This window comes from Schistocerca serialis, chromosome 5, assembly GCF_023864345.2.
Source record: "Schistocerca serialis cubense isolate TAMUIC-IGC-003099 chromosome 5, iqSchSeri2.2, whole genome shotgun sequence".
Lineage (NCBI taxonomy): Eukaryota > Metazoa > Arthropoda > Insecta > Orthoptera > Acrididae > Schistocerca > Schistocerca serialis.
In genome coordinates, this window is record NC_064642.1 from 311,827,535 (window position 1) to 311,848,690 (window position 21,156).

The following is a 21,156-nucleotide window of genomic DNA, read 5'->3' on the forward strand; positions in this document are numbered from 1 at the left end:
CTATCCTCTTCTTTGTGAGGTACTGGCTGGGTTAAACAAAAAGTTTCGATCACTTGGTATATTTTTTGATTTAACTAAGGCATTTGGTTTTGTTGATCACAAAATATTGCTCCAGAAGTTGGACCATTACAGAATACAGGGAGTAGCTCACAATTGGTTCACCTCTTACTTTAGCAACAGCCAGCAGGTCATTATTCACAATGGTGCGAACAGCTGTGATGTTGGGTCTGAGTTGGGTACTGCCAAGTGGGGGCTGCTCCAGGGATCAGTGTTGGGGCCACTCCTATTCCTTATTCATATAAATGATATGCCCTCTAATATTATGCGCAACTCTAAAATATTTCTATAGTAAAGGATGTTGTGTGCAACATTGGCTCAGTTTCAAATCGTGCAGTTTATGACTTAAGTTAATGGCTAGCAGAAAATAAACTAATGCTAAATCACAGTAAGACTCAGTTTTTACAGTTTCTAATACAATTCAACAAAACCTGACATTTTAATTTCACAGAACGGGCAATTGATTAGTGAAACAAGAGTTCAAATTTCTAGGTGTTCAGATAGACAGTAAGCTGTCATGGAAAGGATCTTGTTTAAAGACTTAATACTACCATTTTTACTACTCTAACTGTATCTGAAGTGAGTGAGTGTTCACCACAAAAATTAGTCTACTTTGCTTATTTTCATTCGTTTATGTCATACAGTATTTTATTTTGGGGTAACTCTTCCCATTCTAAAAGGATACTTTTGGCTCAAACAGGCTGTTCAGGCAATAAGTGGTGCAAGTTCGCGAACCTCTGGTCGATCCCTGTTCATGAGTCTGGGTATTTTGACATTGGCCACTCAATATATATATATTCCTTATTGTCATTTCTTGTTAACAATATTGGCTTATTCCCAAGAATAAGCAGCTTACACTCAGTTAACACACTGCAGAAAAACCCGCATTTGGATCAACTTCCTTAACTCTTGTGCAGAAAAGCATGCAACATATTGCTGCATCCATTTTCAATGAGCTACCACTTTAATTCAAATATCTTAGCAGTAATCCATGCACTTTCAAATCTAAACTAAGAGTTTCCTCATGGGTCACTCCTACTCTGTGAAGGGGTTCCTTGAAAAATTAAGCTGATTCTTATTTTATTGTTGACTGCGTTTACTTAATCCTATGGACTGACTTTTTTCGGGTTCATAGACATTAATTTTTATCCGTTATTACTTTTATGTCGTAATTTTATGTACTGACATGTTCCATGACCTTTGAGGTTTGCTCCTCAATTTGATCCCACGGAACTTGACGTGTAAAAAGAAAACTACAGAGGGTTGTGCCATGCAGAGTGTGGTTGTAATCTTGCAGCAGTGGCACGAGATATCAGATCAGGTACCATTCTTGCATTTAGTGCATGGTACTCTCCGCAAGGGCACCAAACCCCATTCTTTTCAGGCACAAGGTGCAAAGCTGAGGACCATGAACTGCTGATGGTCTGATAATGCCTTCATGCACCAAGGTGCTAAATTCTACTTCTGCTATGGCCAAGCCTATCGGGCACCAGAAGTCTCATCCTGCACGAGACGGGCAGTCCACGTGTTGTATGTGCAATATCTGTTTCGGAAGTGCTTGGCGGCCTGGTTATGTTTGGGTAAAGGGTAAGCAGGATGATGTACTCACCCTTGTGCACAGACTACCTTCACACCTTGTCAAGTGGTACTGCGGTGGAATCTGGTAGCAGCAAGTCTGGTGATACTGTCAACCAGCCGAGCATTTACCACATCAGGCAGAAGGTTGTAGTGAGCCAAAAGATAAGAGCCGATGGACTTCCATGCGCTTGTAGTCCTAGATTCATTTCCAAACTCCACCCCATTCGTAGCTATGGCTGAGCTGTTTGCTGCCATTAAGAGTGCAGTGGATGGTCCGCAGCAATGTCTCTGAAATCGTGGGAGAATGCTCAAGTCAGATTCAGTATCAATGAGAAACTTCAAATTTCCATGCTTGCTCTCTGAACCACTAATGGTACCAACACACCAGCTATTCTCAACAAGATGATTCGGTACTGCTGGTAGGCCGACTCCTAGAAGTCGGCTACAGTGCCTGCAGCAGTAGTCTTCTGAACTGTTTGGTGACAATAACTTGCTGAGCTGGGCACACAGTAGCTTGACTTTGGTCACAAGGGAATCATAATCGGCATGTGCTACAGGCATCTGTGGTGCCGTGGTACTATAGCGCTGCACTATCCTGTGCTGGAACAATTACTTCTTGCATGCTATCAGCCAGTTCCTATACTACATCCAATGAGATATCATTCCGAGTTGCTATTATTGCCTTAACTTGCAGCAGTAGCCTGCAGCTTCACAGAGTGCACAGAAAAATCTGAAACCATGATTAGTATCCACCTTACTGTGAAGGTACTGTAAATACCGTGAGGGTTTTAGATGATCTAGGTCCTCTTTTAATGAGGACCTGAAATGTCTGGTGCTCTTGTCAAGCTGCAACTTGCTGTATCAGCTCCTATTTTAGCTTAGCATATGATTTTTCCTGTGGTAGCACAGTGATAATGTCCTACACTTCAGCTGCATAGTGATTATCCAATTGGCTCACTGCAAGTGTAAATTGTCGTGCCTGCAGTAACTCCTGCACAAACCATAGGACTAGGTTACAAGGCCAGAATGGAGGTTGGCCGACAGCCAGACAGGAAACATTCGGTTCTTCAGACATTTCACTGTATGTTAAACGAATAAACTGATCTTGTACTCTTTTCATAGTTTTCCACTCAAGAATGCACCTGGGTCATCACTTGTCAATTTTAGGCTCCACCTGGATGGCTGACATTTGCCTTTACATGCTCTATTACCATAAAACAGGTAATGTTCTGGAGGGAACAATTTCGTTGGATGCTGAAATTATTCGCTGCCTTTGAAAATCACAATACAACCAATTTGATTACCACAGCAATTGTGAACAAAAACTCGAAAAATTTGACAAAGTAAGTGTGTGGGTAAGTGCAAATTTCTCATAAGGAACCTATATAATACAGAAACAAAAAACAGCACAGTTGCACTGACAAGGGAATGGTCAAATAAGATATGCCGAAACCTACCCTGAATTTTTTTACACAGGAAGAAGACAATCAAAGAAATGCACTGCCAAAATTTTAGCTGCTAAGAGGCACAGCAAGTATTTTGTAAAAAATGTTGAAGTTACACATTTTTACCATGCGAAGAACAGCAGTTTGTACAGCCCTGCCCACTTAGGGTGCAAATTGGCAAATCATTCACGCAGCACCGGAGTTCACGGACACCATTTTCAATAACCTAAAGCCGGTTTACAATGGAGCGAATGGAAGTGAACACGTGCATGAGCATTTGCAGAAAATTCACTATCATGCGTTTATATATGGGTAGAATTGTTTATACTAGCAGGAACGGAAGAGAACACGAGGTAGCGAACATTGCCTATGAACGCTGTTTTGTGGAATTCTCTTTTGCTTATGCTCGTTTGCTCCTGTGAAAATCTGGCTTCAACCATACAAACATTTAATAACTTCATATCGACAGCACAATTCTTGTGCATGTAATTCTGATGAAGGTGGCTAGCAGAGAAAATAAAATCATGGCTATGTTTAATGTCACAGATGACTTCCATCCATGAGGACTTAATTTGTTGAAATTAAATTCGTCTTGCAGTACTACATTTTATAACAATTCCTGTACGACATTCCTTATAATGATGTTTGAATGTTGTACATTTGACTATCCTGTAGTCATCACAAAAATGGGAAGTGTCTATTAAATGACAAAAACAAACAGTTTTCTTCCACCAGGCACATTGGACAAAGGAAAAACTGATGCAGTCAGACACTTCGCAGTAACCACTAGTTTTACTTATACAGAACTGGGATGGAGTCAGAAATGATCCCAACCATTGTTCTGCATATTGTGCTGCATACTAGGCATACTTGATCAAATAAATTCGTTAGGCGTGGTGAAGAAAACTGGTAATGTGCAAATGACTGGAGATTAAGAATACTGTTCCACTGATAAACATGAAATGAGAGAGACATGTCAGAAAATATGTTGCCCGAATTTCCTGAAAAATGCTTTCCACTGTCAAAAAAGTGCTTTATCGCACTAGTAGTTCCAGGCAGAATCCACATTACACCTACAGATTTTTCATTGTCCTCCACAAAAACAGACGTGTCATGTCCAGACCACGATTCCAACAAAAGAAATGAATTAGATTCTGCAGCTGGTAGGAATACGTTCCAACCGAAATGTTGGAAATTATTCCTTCCCACTTTTCCAGATTTTGATAAGTTGATTACAATATATTTGCAACTAAACAGTCCATTTTTTAAAAATTTTTGGCCGTAATTTGCCCTGCAGTTCTTGCAGACAGACATTTGCGGAAACTGAAAACCACTCATACTTATCACTGCATTCTTTGATTGGACAACCGACTGTCTTTTCACCCTGAAATGATAAAAGTACGGTGTGCACACAGTTCTTTCATGACAGTTGACTGATCAGCATTGTAAACAGCAGTTGGGGGGGGGGGGGGGGGGGGGGGGGGTGGTAACAGTAAGTTTCGTCTTAATATCGGCTATGAATTTATCTATAGGATTGTCTGTCACTGACAGCTATTCTACATGTTTACATGACAAACTTGGTAATTTTGTTGCTTCCTATTCTGTACAATTTCTTGAACCTGCGAAGCCAGGTCAATGAAGCCCGAAAATTAGCAATGTTCATGCCACAAGCAATTCTGAGGGCCCAGTCTTATATCTACATTGGCAACAGTCCATAGCCTCTCACGAACAGTTCTAAATCTTTCAAACAGTTTTTCATTCATATTGTTTTTGGGTTTCCGTTTGGCACATATTTCTTATTTCATGTAATTCATTCTTCCATTTTTATCCATGCGCCGATTTTACAAAACAAAAACGCCTTTGCACACTGCGTAACATCAAGCGCTTTTTCCCTCCTTCGTTTAACCAATATTTCACTGCCTTTTCTTTGTCGCTGAAAGCTGTTACTGTATTTTTTTAAGGCTTGGAAGGTATTTTTATTCAGAAATGTTACTGGCACAGCTGACATCTGAGCCACAATTATTGGAATCTTCACAGTTATTTGCCATTTCTTCTACCGTATACACAATTTCAAACAAAATGTCGATATCATTCGAATGAATGTCAAGGAAATCGACTAACAAATGACACATATCATATGTACGTCCTCAAAAGAAGTAGGCGATTTCAGTTGGAAACCATGTTTTTCATATTTCACCACTCCTAAATTGAGAACATTAATTTGATTCCACACTACGGTGAAATTGGAAGGGAAAATAAAGAGGTACTATTAGCAGGCACGCCTTATGAAAGCGCAATAAATTTTAATTCAACTTTATCTGTATGGTCAATACTTACCAATGCTGATAATTCGTAATAGATGTTATACAAATGTACTGCCGACCTCGAGAGAGAGAGAGAGAGAGAGAGAGAGAGAGAGAGAGAGAGAGAGAGAGAGAGAGAGAGAGTGCTGCAGCACCAGCAGGGGTGTACATTTCTACCACCGCCCGGCACACTACAAATTTGGAAATTTTCAGATATTTTTTAGTACTTGCAGTGCCTCTTAGCAACTAAAATTTTGTAAAAGATTTCAGGGTAGGTTTCAACATGTGTTATTAGACCATTCCCTTGTGAGACCCAACACTGTGTTCCTAGCATTTGAGCACCATACCAATTTCTGCACTGCACTTGCTATGCACAACACACAACGTAACACTGCCAACACATACCGGGGAACTGCTGGCCGAGGTTATAGCAGACACTGCCGAATTTGTCACAACAGTACTCCGAGTAGGATTATAGTTTCCAACATCTTTTCTGCCTTGCAGACAATTCAGTTCAAATGTCCTATTCTGCAATGCCATTATAGTACTAGTCTAGTTTTATCATGTTTACAACTATAAAATTATTTAAGTAACAGCCAAGATCTTTGAGAAAAATTGCTTAAAGTTTATTGGACATAACCTTTGAAGTTTCACAAGACATGTGGCCTGATGTTTTTGTCAATTGTCCTCAGCATATAATGCTATGCCTTTGTATTTTTATGCTGTTTCGCATTTTTCAAGAAATTCAGTTCCATCCACAATATCAGAGAGATCTCAAATTTTCTAATTTCAACACCCACATGACATAACCAGCTGTATTTCCACATTTCTGCACACTGGCAACTTCTTCAGGGATCACTGTCACCGCCTGGTTGCAGTGGGATACCAGCAGTCATGGCTGCTACGCCTCCCCTACTCTTTCTTTCTTTTGGTCACTGGTACGTTTCTTCTGTTTTCGTTGTCACCAGCTGAGGTTAGCCCTCTTTGAAATTTTGGCTTCTATACTGACTGAGGCAGTCAGCTGTCATGGGCACTCGAGAGGCCCAGGCTTAAATACTTCAGGCACGGACAACGCTGTGAGCAGCTTAGGCTGTGTTTGCATTGCAGTCAGCGTGGCCACGGTTGGCAGCAGGGCCTCAAATACTCTCTGCAGTGTCTCAGCCAGACGTGTCACCTTTTTTGAGCACTGCAGAGTGTGAGACGACAACTGCAGCTAGGTCACTTGTTCGCACTGGGTGCTGCATAGCTGGGTGCAGCTGAGGTGTGGTCATAGTGTTGCCACTCCTCCTGCTTTCCACCATGTTGTCTGCTTCTGCTCTGCATGCCGTCCTTCTTGGTGGGTCGGCTCACTGATCTGGTGTGCCCTCCCAGACACTTCATGACACAGATGCGCCTTCTCCGATTGCCATTTGCTTATGGGCCACAGGCGTTGTTCTCGCTGGTCAGTGTCATCTTTACATGGGCCTGCCTTGTCATTGCCTGCATGCCTGGACACAAACAGCGGAAAGACTATCCGGCTGTCTGCTTGGGCGGCAGCTTGCTGCGTTGGCGTGTTACTGCGGCTATTTTAACTTCACAGCCTCTGTAACTCACCGTGTGCGGACCGCTGCAGTTTGCACTCTTGGGTGTGCGCGTCTGGATATGAGCAGTGCCCGCTGGCATGGTTCTTGGCACATTTTGCACATGCCCCTGGAAAGGAGCAGTGGCAGCACCTATTGGCAGCAGAAACACTTCACCATCCCCTTCTGCTTCAATGATCCACTGACCTTTGTGTTGGCCACCCACTTGAGCTTTAAGAGTTGTCTTTCTCAAGTGTTTCGGCTGTGATGACCGACAGCAATAACATCCCCTCATATGTGACACAGGATTTGATGCATGTTACTTTACACACATCAAATTTCATGTCAGTCAGCTCCTTCTTCAGGAATTCAGGGTTTGTTGAATTGGGGAAGCCCTTGCATATGACCTTCAAAAGTTTTTTCTGGAAGTGAGGCACCCAAGTACCAGTGGATCACTCACACTGATGCCTCTGCCAGCACATCCGGTAGTCTGCTGAATTTACAACCTGAAGTTGCACCAGGTTTTCTCGCGCAGCCCTTACTATGTCGTCAGCACAGTCCACTTATTCAGGAGCTGCAGGAATCCTCAGTAGTCCTCCTCCACTTGTAGTACAATGAGAAGCAACCACCTCTCTGTCCGGCTGACTTGTTGCTGGGTGGGAGTTGGCAGAATCTTCTTGTGTAGGGTGGCCGCCTTGGGCATCGGTATCACTCCCCTGCTGCTCTGCCATATCTTCTTCCATCAACATGTTGAAACGGTTGGCAGTTTATGTAGACCATGGGGAGGGGGAGTAGCTGGCCTTGCTGCTCGCTTTGACTAGAAAAGGCAAGCCCCGCCATGCTGTTGTCAGATATGGTGCCCTTTTTGCTGCCTGTAGTTGAGACAGTGGGCTATCTCTTCTTTTTGGATGCCTTCTTTTGGATGCCTGTCTGCACCACATCTGACCTCTTGCGCCGCTCGCCATCGAGGCGGAACAGCACGCTGGCAGTTTTGCGATGCTTGCACTCTGCAGTTGGAAGTGTGCTTAGTGCTGGGTTGTGCACCAGTGGGTCTTCATCACTGGACAAGTCTTCCATCTGTTAAGTCCAATGCAGGCAGTGTCAGTGTAGCAGGCGAGAGAGAAAGCTCCACCTGACAATGGTCTGCCACATCCAACTCTTCTGTCATCATATGTGAATGGCCAGATAAAGCCTGTTCGGAAGCAGGCTCAACCAAGCAGTGACCCACCACCCCATCCTTCGGAAGATGTGTGCCAGGTCGCATCCATGAGTCATCACAGTGGAGCGACAGCATTAGTACATCTGTTCTCTACTGCACCGAGCGCGCAACTCTTGATACCTATTTTGCATTCATTTCACTTTGTATATTATGAGACACTGACTAAACTAAGTAAGTTGTTATATTGCCGTCTTCATAAAACACAGACCAAGAATATTATCCACACACACACACACACACACACACACACACACACACACACACACACACACACCTTATTCTGGCTTCCAAATTAAAGAACTGTGTTTTACCAACTCTTCAACATTTTCCGCAGATTACCATGAAAGCATGAAAGTTTAAGCATCAACTCTTAGTGAGAACAACATGAAAAGAATAGATTGCTACTCACAACAGAGGCATTGAGTCACAGACAGGCACAATGACTTTCCATTGTGCCTGTCTGCGACAGCTGAACTTTTAAGCTTTTGAAAAGCTTACATGTTTAGCAGTCTCTTCATTGTGCTTGTCTGTAACTTGATAGTTCCTCTATGTGGTAAGTAGCCATCTATCCTTTTCACATTGTTATTCCATCCTGGACTTTCAACTGTTGATGAGATTTCTTTGTTCAAACTATCAAGCAACGCAACTTCAGTGTCAGCTACTTTAAGATAGCAGAAGCACATTTCACAGAAATTCTGAAACATCACACATTGTAAACAAATTTTAGAAGGGGAGTAGGGGGCGGGGGGCGTCAACACGCAGAGGGCTTAGCTAAGATTGAGATAACATAGTTGAGACTTCACACAGTCAAAAAAGCCTTGCAGATTTACCGCATTCCCTATATCCTATACAGATACCTCATGACAAAAGAAATACAAAGATTCATTTCACAATGCTATTACATTAACTGTTATGTATAGCAATATGCCATAACTTCAGACAACAGTACAGTGTAGAATACATTACTGTTCACACGTAGATTTGAACATAGTAAAATATATTTATTGTGAAAGAGGCAAATATATAAAACTAGCAAATAAAGATTCTAGAGATCTTTTAAATATTAAATCTATTACATAAAAATGTGAATGTTCATTTGCTCAAAACTGTAGCTCCGAAAGTTCTTCATCAATTCCTTCGAAATTTTAACAAGTTGCATTCTAATATTCACGAGGTCTCCGACACCTACTGGAGCACCATATAATATAAATAAAATACAAGAATAAAATTGTTATACATACAGAGTGATTCACGAAGATATGCAAATTTTTAATACGTTACTCTGCAGATAAAACTAAAGAAAAAAGTTCATATAAACGTAGGTCCACAAATTTTTAGTTACAGGGTTATGGCCAACAAAAGATTTTGCCTGAAAATTATCAACTTCATTAATATGAAACCATCGCAAAAGTGTAAGAGGTTAAAGAAAAACAATTTCAATTTATTTAGTTGTTATTGGTCTGGTGAATCTAATAAAACATGCCCCAGACGTGTATTTGCAGTAGTTTTCCAGAATATCCAGAAAAGCAAAGAAGTAATTTCATAAAATTTTTAATTTATTAATTACTTGGCCCAATTTGTTTTTAATTCCCGACAATTACACAAAGTTTTCAACAGAAGTTTTAGAGAATTTTGGAAAATTGATGGTAATAACGTTGACTGAAACTGTACGATAGATAGTCTGCTTTTATTAATTTATGTTAAACTACATCAGATACTATGTGGTTTCACTTAAATACACTGTTGTGTTATGTTCCTTCCCTGAGCAATACAGAAAACTACCTCGTTTCAAGGTTAGGTAATGACTAACAACTCTCTAACTGTTGCCAACAATGACAAATGTTTGCACATTCTTAATGGAAAATAAACTAATTTACTTGTACAATAATCTTTGCTTCTCTGGATGTTCTGGAAAACTACTGCAGATACATATCTGGGACATGTTTCATTTGATTCACCAGACCAATAACAACAAAATAAATGGAAATCGTGCTTTACTTTAACCTCTTACAGTTTTGCGAGGGCTTCATATTAGCGAAGTTGCTAAATTTCAGGCAAAATCTTTTATTAGCCGTAACTAAACATTTGTGGACCTATGTTTGTATGAACGTTTTTGTTTAGTTTTCCTTGTAGAATAACATATTAAAACATTTGTGTATCTTCATGAATCACCCTGCATATGGCGCTCCTGTAGGTATATAAAAAACACTCGCATATTCAAATGCAACATTATGCCAAAATTTCACAGGAAGCTGAAGAACTTTGGAGATTGAAGACTGAGTAAATAAAAATATTTACAGCTACATAAATAAAAATGCTATTGTTCATCTGTTTAAAATCTTAACTCCCCAAAAGTCTGCCTGTGTGTGTGTGTGTGTGTGTGTGTGTGTGTGTGTGTGTGTGTGTGTGTGTGGAGAGGGGGAGGGGGGGGGGGGGGAGAGCGAGTATACACCTGTCCTTTTTTCCCCCTAAGGTAAGTCTTTCCATTCCCAGGATTGGAATGACTCCTTACCCTCTCCCTTAAAACCCACATCCTTTCATCTTTCCCTCTCCTTCTCTCTTTCCTGATGAAGCAACCTTGGGTTGCGAAAGCTTGAAATTTGTGCGCGCGCGTTTTTTTTTTTAAAATTGTGTATCTACCAGCGCTTTCTCGTTTGGTAAGTTACAGCATCTTTGCAGAGAGAGAGAGAGAGAGAGAGAGAGAGAGAGAGAGAGAGAGAGAGAGAGAGAGTAAATAAATATGTAGTTCATAAAGTAAAACAGTGTTAGCAAAACCTCAAAAGTACTCTCTCGATTTATTTCAAATTTCTACAAATTACTGTAATAAATGTACGGACGTGTGTATAACATTGCTTGCAAAAAGGGAAACTGTATGTATGGCTTTATAGGTTTATGACAAGAATTTATGAGAATATTACTACAGAATCTGAATTTGCAAAACAATAAAGAACGTTCAAGGTCAGAGAGAAGGGCAATATGTGATGGACAGAGGGGGTGGGACAAAATAGGCACAGAAAGCGGTAAGGAGGAAATGGATAAAGAGGGGCAGGAGGAGATTAGGACATATATCTCCAATTCCCATACATCAAACAATGAAAATCCAGGATGGAATAATGACAATATTATGAGAAGGATAGACTGCTACTCATCATATAGTGGAGCATGCTAAGTCACAGACAAGCACAACAGAAAGACTGCCAAATAAGTAGGCTTACACACACACCCACACACACACACACACACACACACACACACACACACACACCCACACACACACACACACACACACACACCTCAATGCAAAAAACTGTCCAATGGGAGGAGAAATCTTGGGGGTGGGGAGGGGTGATGGGGTGGGGAGGTGGGAGGGACAGAAGAGGACAGAAGTGCTGCTTGAGGGAGTATACAAGAACAAGGTGCAGAGAGGGTAGGGCAGCTAGGTGCAGCCAGGAGGTTAGATGGAGGGCAGGATGGGGTAGGTGAGAGTGGGAAAGGAGAGAAGTTAAAAGGCTGTGGGTGTGAGATGTTGTCTAAACTCAGCAGCAACTGAATCAATTGCCTCGTTATGCCCGAAGATGAAAATGTTCTACCCTCTATCCTTCCCACCCTTCCCCCCAGAATGGTATTCTGCCACCTACCAAACCTACACAATATACTCGCACATCCCTACAGAACCCCTGCTCCCAAACCCTTGCCTCATGGCTCATGTCCCTGTAATAGACTTTGAAGCAAGACCTGTCCCATACATCCTTCCACCACCACCACCACCACCACCACCACCACCACCACCACCACACCTGTCCCGTAATAGGCAGAGTTGACTGTGAAACCATTCATGCAATCTTAAGGCCAAGCTGCATTCTACATGGGCGTGACAACCAACAAGCTGTCTGCATGAATGGCCACTGAAACTGTGGCCTCAACTTTTGTTGGTCATTGTCCTCCACCCACCAATCCCCATTGTGTTCCCATTAAACACCCTTCTTTTCCACCAATGCACCCACATCCACAGTCTAATTCTTTCCTTTTTCAATCACCCCCATCCCCACTCCTCCCCACCGTCTAACCTTCTGACGGAACCTGGCTGTGTATCTCTCCACCTTATCCCTGTATGCTCCCACAAACAGGACTTTACTGTCCTCACCCCTACCCTCCTAACCCTCCCCCCTTACCCCTACCTTCCAGATTACTTCTCCCACCATGCACAGTTGTTTGCAGTGGTCATGTGTTTGACTTGCATTTGCACGAGTGTGTGTGGGGTCTAATTCAGAAGGCCTTTTTTTGGCAGAAAGCTTACTTATTTAGGAGTCTCTTCGTTGTGCCTATCTGCAACTCAGCATTCTCCACTATACTGTTAGTAGCAATCTATCCTTTCCATAATAACTTCCTATACATATTATGCTTTCCCTTTTGCATATATGCTTTCACTTTTCTGTTTAACCAGACTGAGCCACAGCAACACAAGGGTGGGGACAGCTGGCATACAGCAAATACAACCTGTCAAATACTGTGAGCAAAGTTCTGCACATGAAGAAGAGTGCATGGTAAGTGCTTACTGCAAGTAAAAAATACTCATGCAATATCATTTTGGGACATTTAGGGTAAAGGTCGAATAACAACAATGTGAAAATCAGTCACTGGGGGAAAATAGTGAATTTTTAGTGCTCAATTTGGAAAAGGGTGAAACTGTAAGAAGTCCTCATAATGCCACTGCAAAATTTTCAAGGGTACTTGAAATGGAAATGTGTAAGACCACATCAAACAACTGCATTTACAACAGTCCAATGCATCTGTTCATCCATTTGGCTGTTGCAATGGGTGAAGTGCAAGTGATCAGATTCTTTGCCAATTCCCTCCCTACCTTCCCTCCTTTTTTCCAGGTGTGGCCACAAGTCAGCTTTTCTTCATGCTAATCTTAAAATAACAGTGGAATTTTTGTCACCTGAAGATTATTTTTGCTGTAAATAATTTTTTTGCAAAGCTGTAATTAATTTCTTATTTGAACAAATAAGAATTAGAAACACTGAGATCAAATTTTTATTTTGCAATTATTTGCTATATGGCTTACTATCTTATCAATTCACCCTTGCAAATAAAAGATGCAGCCTTAAATGAAAATATAGTATATCTTCATTACAGGAACATGACGACAGGAGAAGAAATATCAAGCATTAATGTAATGAAATTAGTTATGACAATAGCCACCACATGACAAAGTACTCAGGTAAATAAATTTGATATGAATATATGCACTATCCTCACATAATCCTATCTTACTGTGTGTGTGTGTGTGTGTGTGTGTGTGTGTGTGTTTCCAACTTGTTCACTCCTTTTACCACCCTGTAGGCAGCAGTCAGCCAGACAGAACAGACACGAGGCCTAATCCTCAAGTGGTGTTTACATATCTGACACTGTTGTGCTGAATGGTGTGAGGATGTGAAACAAGACAACATCTCTCTTACCACCTCACCGTCTACAACTCTGAAAACATTTCATGCTAAATATTTTCTGACGTCTTATGTTATTTCAACCATGTCTGTCTTCAGAAGGCTATTCCCACTAACACGCGTAATCTACTTCCCTCTATATAACGAGTACTGACTTGACAAAAATTTTCAGCAGCCGTTCTGCAAACTACAGACTACTATATACTTCTATAAACCAGGTTAAAGCTCAAAGTGAAAGTGCTGCCTCTGTTAAATGTGAGATAGACCTACGAGCCCTATCTGTGTTGCTTCATTGTCAAAAATGCTTATTCACTTTTTAATTTTGCAGTAGAAGTTCTGTTAGTATATTTTTAACTGGGCTAGAGAGTGAGTGTTCCCGCCCCTTTCGCAAAATCTTGGTTGTAGTGACACCGTTCAGTAGCATGGCCTGGAATCTATACTAGGGTGGAAAGTGATAATTTGGTTGAGAGTTTGCAAAGCCATCAAATGTGAATGCAAAACAGACGTTACACACTGACTTTTAAAAATCTGAAGTCAGTGTTCACAGGAAATAAAATGCATTTTTCCATTATAAAAACAAACTGCACAGTAAATTCAGAAAATATACATTATATACTGACCAGCACAAAAAAAAAAAAACACCACCCAATAAACGACACCTAATCTTCACGTAATGATCTGTTTAATCAAAGCAAATTACTTCAACAAATTTTTTGAGACAGAGTATATTACTGGCATTGCTTTGCAAGCAAATGATGAAGTGTTGATTGTTTATTGCACTAGCCTTAATTGTTTCCTGCGCAACCTGGAAGACTTTACTGAAAGTAAGCGAATAGTGCATTCCCACTCTTACTGCACACTGAACTGTTCCCCTTTCAGTCACACATTTTTGTAGGATCTTTCTGCGATTGTCATAATTAGCTTTCTGGAGTAAACGTGCCATTAATAGCCCCGTACAAGCTGCAAAAGATGTTTTGGTGGAAGATCTCAGTGTTACACTGCAGAAGTGTTGAGAACTACACCTTCCACAATTTCCATAAAAGTGTCAAATTTAAAATAAATTTGTTTTTGTAAAAAAGTGAAGTGCTGCATTTTTCATGCCAGTCAATGTATCAAGTGCAAACCTCCAATATTATGAACACATATCACATATAAACTACACAAAAATGAAATGGGATCTGCTATGCGAGATTTAGCTGAGCATGCTTCAGAAAACGGTCATTGGATCAGATCTGATGAAACATCTGTACAGGCTCACACTAACAACTGCCGATATAGTAATTATAGAAGCTGTCAAAATAAAACTCACTGATAACACCCTTAATAGAGAGTGGCCTGTAACTCAGCATGGTGTGCAATCCAGTGATTGTGAAGTTGAAGCAGACACATCGAACACCAAGTCATTGTGTGTCCACATATCGCAATCCCACGAGCACATCACAGCTGACAGCTAACGTATAAAAGGGCAGAGTAGTATCAAACTGGCAGTCTTATCACTTGACAATAGCCACAGAGCACCTGTCAAAAGCTTGTAGAATTTTAATGACTATGTGGCTGGAAGGCTGAGAATATTTTATTCCATGTTACCAAACCAAGACTCTCGCATTCTTACATGACTGCCGAAGTTTTAGTTGGACATCGGGCAAAATATGGTTCGTTTGTTACTGGTCTGAACTCCTGTGACAAAAGGCAGGTAGAATAATTTAACAGAAAGGTACATCCCTATACCACTCCAAATCCAACCCCCTGCCACATTTATCACATCCCTGTGGAACACCCAGGTGCAGCTCAATCCACCCACCCTGCACTTCCTATTCCAGTCCTATCACAAGTTTATCCTATCCCATCAGGGGCCTGAGCACCTGCAATAGTGGCCCTGTCATTCACCAGCCTCGCTACAATCACTGCACAGCTTTTTTTATTCATATGATTACCAACCAGCTGTCTACCAGGATGAACAGCCACTGCCAAACTGGCCAAGAGCAAAGTAGACTACCCTGTGGCACAGCAAGCAGCTGATCATCACACACTTAATTTCAACTGCTATTTCACTACCCGAGCCATCTGGATCCTTCCCTCCACCACCGGCTTTTCTGAACTTTGCAATGGGATTTATCCTTAAAATACATTCTCCACTCCTGTTATTATACCGGCCTCGACCTACAGTAACATACTGTTACCACACCCTACAACAACTTCCACCCCATTTGTCCTATTGTCTCCTCCCCACTCACCTCAGACTATATTTGCAGCCATCTGCCAACACATCTGCCCATCTTTCCCCGTTCCTCTCCTCCTTTTCCCATCTCCATGCCCCACAACCTCCTGATGCGCATGTTGGCAGTCTAGTCCCTGCACACTCCACCAGACAGTGTTCATCTCTCTCCGCACCCATACACTACTACCCTTTCCCGCCCCTCCAGATTGCGCTTGAATCCCACGTTGCATTCTGGCCCGAGATGGAGTTGGCGGTCATGTGTGCATTACATGAGTCTTCTTGTGTGTGAACTGTGTGTCTCTTTACTAATGACGGCTGGGGCCGAAAGCTTTATGTAAGTGTCTTACTTGCGCTTGTCCAACTTTGTGTGTCTTTTACAGTAAGTAGCGATCTTTCTTTTCCTATATGGTTGATACTTCTACCTGGAGTTTCCATTGTCGGATACCTACGAATATCATTGACAAAACTGTTGGTTACACAAAACGTGTGTGTTTCAGAATGGAGATGTACAATTCAATATACAAGGGAGAGAGATTCTTTGTTTATTTCCTCTTCAGAAATGAAAGCTCTTTTTGGAGTTCCATTCCTTATCGCTCTAAACCAAAGTAACTGCACCAATTCCTGAAGAGCTTGGAAACATAATGGTGCAGGGATGATGGTTTGCCGAGTTGTGTTTCCTATAACAGATGTATGTTTCTAATGGGAAGACTCAGGTCTGATGAGAGGGCAACCAAAAAAAAAGAAGAAGATAAATTAGCAGCCATTAGGGAGGTGTACAGGGACTTTTAAAGAAGTAACTGCAAAATCAATTACTCGCTATCAGAATTTGTGAGGACTGATGAAATTCTGCTTCCCTTTCAAGGTCAGTGTAGTGTCAGCCAATAGATGTCTGCCAAGCACGCAAAGTATAGCCTGAAATTGTATGCCATGTGCGATAGTAGAAGATTTTATGCGCACAGCTTTGAGATATACTGTAACAAACAAAGGGAATGTTCTTGCTTTACATCAAACAAACCATTCAACATAGTTAAGCAACAGGTTCAGCTTATCTTGAGTGTCTCAGAAATGTAACTATCGCCAACTACTATACTAGCTATCCATTGGCACAGTTTCTTCTGGGCAATGGTGTAACGTTTCTCAGTACAATGAATATCCCAAATAAGAAGAAAAATGTGTCTGCCTGTTATCTACAATGCACAATAGTGAGGAAACAGACACAGAAACGGGAAAACCTACCCCAATAACGGATTATAACCATAGCGAGGGAGGGCGTGGATAAAGTTTACACAAAGCGTTCATTTTACTAGACTTCAAGAAAAACGCAACATTCTTCAGATATTTTAACACAGTAGAAATAAATGCACACACATTGTGGATGTGCAGTAATGTACATCAAACATGTAGCAAACAGGACTTCCTGGCTTCCTGGAAAATATGGCTTTCAGACTCCTTGAACACTACATATATGTGCGTGCGTGCGCATGCTGCCACCTCACATACTACCGAGAACCAACTAATACCAAATCGACAAAACAGTTTATTGAAAAAAAAGAAAAAAGATAGGTCCGTGCCAGTAATGGGGCCCCACACAAGAATAAAGACTACTGTACATTACTCAACATGAAAACATTTTGTATGCTAGAATCAACATGCCAAGTAGTTTTCGACTGTTGTTATCAAAGTGGAGCTGGGGAAATTGAAGTGGACAGCATTTGATATTCAGCGTTTTCATTTTTATGTACGTTGTACCTTGTAATTAGTTTCAGTTAATATGAGAAATACATGTATACGTTTTATACTGTAATTATTCAATATTATACATTATAATTAAGCAATACTTTTGCTTTCAATAAAGTGCATAGCTACATATTAATTTATCTTTATCCTTTAAATTGGCAAGAAAGTTAAAATAAGTACTATTTTTCTGTGACTTTTAATGTCCTTAGATTGTAGTGACATTATACGCGTATTTATACTTACAAAAATGTACCATTTTGGATATGCAGCACCAAGTCCATGCACAGTACCTTATGAGAATGTGATACACGCAGTATTTAGAGGATTAAACTCATCCAAAAATATTGTCAAGGTACAAGATACTACAGTATTAAACAATTAAACACAGAGAGAGCAATCTCTAGCACTGTGCGTACTCAGATTCTCAGTTTACAGGAGATACTGATATTTGGCCGAGTTACGTCACCACATTAAACAGAGGACCTATTACCCAGATGTATTGCAGACCAAAAAAAAAAAAATATGTTGTCGTATCTACAACAGAAGAGTATGTTGCTGTATCTAATGCAGCTGCTGAAATAATGTGGCTTTGCACATTCTGGCAGGAGCTCTGTATCAATGTGGAACAGCCACCTCAACTCTTTATTGAATACCAGGGCACAATGCCATTGTTAAAAAATAATGATCGCCACAAAAGAACTAACTAACCACAGAGAAAGTGGTGAAAAGCTCAACAATCATTTATTCTTGTATCCTGTACCAAGTCGGATCACTCGGCAGACATGTTTAAAAAAGCACTTACCTACCAAATTCAAGTTACAAACTAACTAGATCATTATCAACTGTCTCTCTAAAATCAGCAAACAAGATAGGGAGTGTTAAGTGGTATGGCTTCTTGTGCCGATTATCTTATGTCGGTGTGTCAGTGGATAGTATCTTATTAGGGCATCTGATATTTCTATATCTTCACTTCTTCAGATTGCTTTGTGTACCTGTTAATAAAACTTGTTCATCCCGAACTGTAAAAATTTGATCACCAACACAGCGCAACTAAACTATTACCTATTGCACACTACAAGATGAGTACACCGCACTTTAATTATTGCTACTTAAGTCACTGATGAAATATGTAGAATATGCCAAAAATAAAAATTGTAACTGAAGTGTTTACTTACCAATTGGAAAACCTAAGTTTATAGACAGGTCTGCTAAATACAGCCAATGTATCCAGAGGTTGCTTCGGGTGCCGGACATCGACAGTAAAAATATCACCAGTTATGGAACCAACAACAACAAACTCAGATTTTTGTGGCCTCCAGTCTACTGAAGTGAACCCTATATCCCTCAATAAAACTGCAACATTAAACATACATTAGTCTAAACTGAAGCAAGAATAATTTACATCTCATTTAACAGTATATTTCTACCTGAAGATGGTTGGGATTTCCTTGTGTCCCACAATAGTGCTGTACCATCAAGAGAAGTTGATGCCAGAAGGCATCTGTCCATAGGACTAGTTGTCACTGACGTCACATGATGTGCGTGAGCAGGTCTGTACGTATGTTCTGGAGCTAGTGCCTCTATATCCCATACCTTTACACTACATATGATAAACATTTTAAAATTAAAATTTACCCACAGTAATAATGCATTCTTATAATTAACTGTGGCAAAACATGTGAGATATATTACCTGCAATCAAAACTTCCTGAAACAACCTTCTTCTTATCGTTAAATGTTGAAAGGGAGCTAACACTATCATCATGCTCGCAAGCAGACCCGAGGCATGTAAAATGAAATGAATCTTTATCCTCAGATTCAATCAAGGCGAGTACTTGAATAACACCAGAGTCTTCGCCAACAACAATCTAAGACAAGAAATGTTAAATCAACATTTGTTGAAATGTAGAAGCATATACACTTACTGAGTACATGCAAAAACCACTGACAATATTGTTTAGTATTACAAATCAGGCCGCATCATATATCAATAAACCTAACAAAAGCTCCTTCAAAGCGCAGAACTGTGCAAACTTCGGCCCAACATGGGTGAATGTCACTCGTTTGCCGAAAAATTAAAGACTTCTGCTGAATACTTACTTTATACTTATCTTGCAGGAACTTCCCATCGCATACACCTGTCTCACGATCCACGCCTGCTAGACATTTATACACATCTGGCGTAAGTTCTGCATCCTCAAAATACCACAGCGAGCCACACCAAAACCGCCCCGTTAATTCTGAACATCCAAGTAACGTAGATCCATCTGCAGAACAAACAAATCAGTAACTAAAACACACACACACACACACACACACACACACACACACACATACATCACTGAAATAAACATACCTTCAGCAATTTCGATGACATCTAAATATTTTGCAATGCCTGTAACAGGTTCTTGCTGCAAGTTGCGATAAGCTTCAGCATTCCGATTAGGCTCTACTTCGTACAGTCCTACGTCCGTCTCCATTTCTAAGACGTTCTCTACCTAGTACCTACCTAAACTTAACAATCCCTCTTCTTCTGCTACAAAATTCGAAACATGCTCTTTCCGCTTGTAACAAATGCCCTCGACCAGTATTGCCAACATACCGATTAACGACTTCGAGTATACCCATTCATATTTAGTTACCAACCACTGACCATACACGTGATATAGGTGTCGTCACTATACATTAAAAAGCAAATAGAATTAAATGCATAATAAAGTCACAGCTATTCATAAAATGATAACAACATTAATATGGGACAGAGAAACCAACAGAATAAAATACGACAGTACGGCAGACTATACTATGATATGTACTACTTATACTGTTAGATAATAAGTAAATACATTTAGATATATACATACACGACAAGTATATATAACGTAATAAACTATTTTAATAACTGGGTAGAGAAATCAAGGGAAGAAAAATATATGGCACAATATGCTCCTACTAATAATACAGCGAACAATTTAACAACAACAACAACAACAAAATGAACACTTAAATCTTTATTTCACTTCATTTATTTGGCCCATTGGTTCATTACATAATTAAATAGTATACTGAATGTAGGACAAGTCAAATTAAGAAGCAGACAGAGAGAGAGAACAACAAAAAATTCAGCCTACAAATGTTGTTGTTGTTGTTGTGGTCTTCAGTCCTGAGACTGGTTTGATGCAGCTCTCCATGCTACTCTATCCTGTGCAAGCTTTTTCATCTCCCAGTACCTACTGCAACCTACATCCTTCTGAATCTGCTTAGTGTATTCATCTCTTGGTCTCCCTCTACGATTTTTACCCTCCACGCTGCCCTCCAATACTAAATTGGTGATCCCTTGATGCCTCAGAACATGTCCTACCAACCGATCCCTTCTTCTGGTCAAGTTGTGCCACAAACTTCTCTTCTCCCCAATCCTGTTCAATACTTCCTCATTAGTTATGTGATCTACCCATCTAATCTTCAGCATTCTTCTGTAGCACCACATTTCGAAAGCTTCTGTTCTCTTCTTGTCCAAACTATTTATCGTCCATGTTTCACTTCCATACATGGCTACACTCCATACAAATACTTTCAGAAATGACTTCCTGACA

General features: G+C 40.6%; 1 protein-coding gene across 1 annotated transcript in view; it reads right to left on the reverse strand.

Moving 5' to 3' along the window:
* LOC126481505 (methylosome protein 50-like) overlaps positions 1-20,161 on the reverse strand; it is a 43,634-nt gene extending 23,473 nt beyond the window's left edge. Inside the window, exons 1-5 of the mRNA XM_050105299.1 lie at positions 19,920-20,161; positions 19,664-19,830; positions 19,256-19,431; positions 18,991-19,163; positions 18,739-18,916 (exon numbers count right to left, since the gene is read on the reverse strand). Coding sequence (XP_049961256.1) covers positions 18,739-18,916; positions 18,991-19,163; positions 19,256-19,431; positions 19,664-19,830; positions 19,920-20,043 — 818 coding nt within the window. The 5' untranslated portion in view covers positions 20,044-20,161. The remainder of the gene's footprint in view (positions 1-18,738; positions 18,917-18,990; positions 19,164-19,255; positions 19,432-19,663; positions 19,831-19,919) is intronic.
* Between the last annotated feature and the right edge of the window lie 995 nt (positions 20,162-21,156).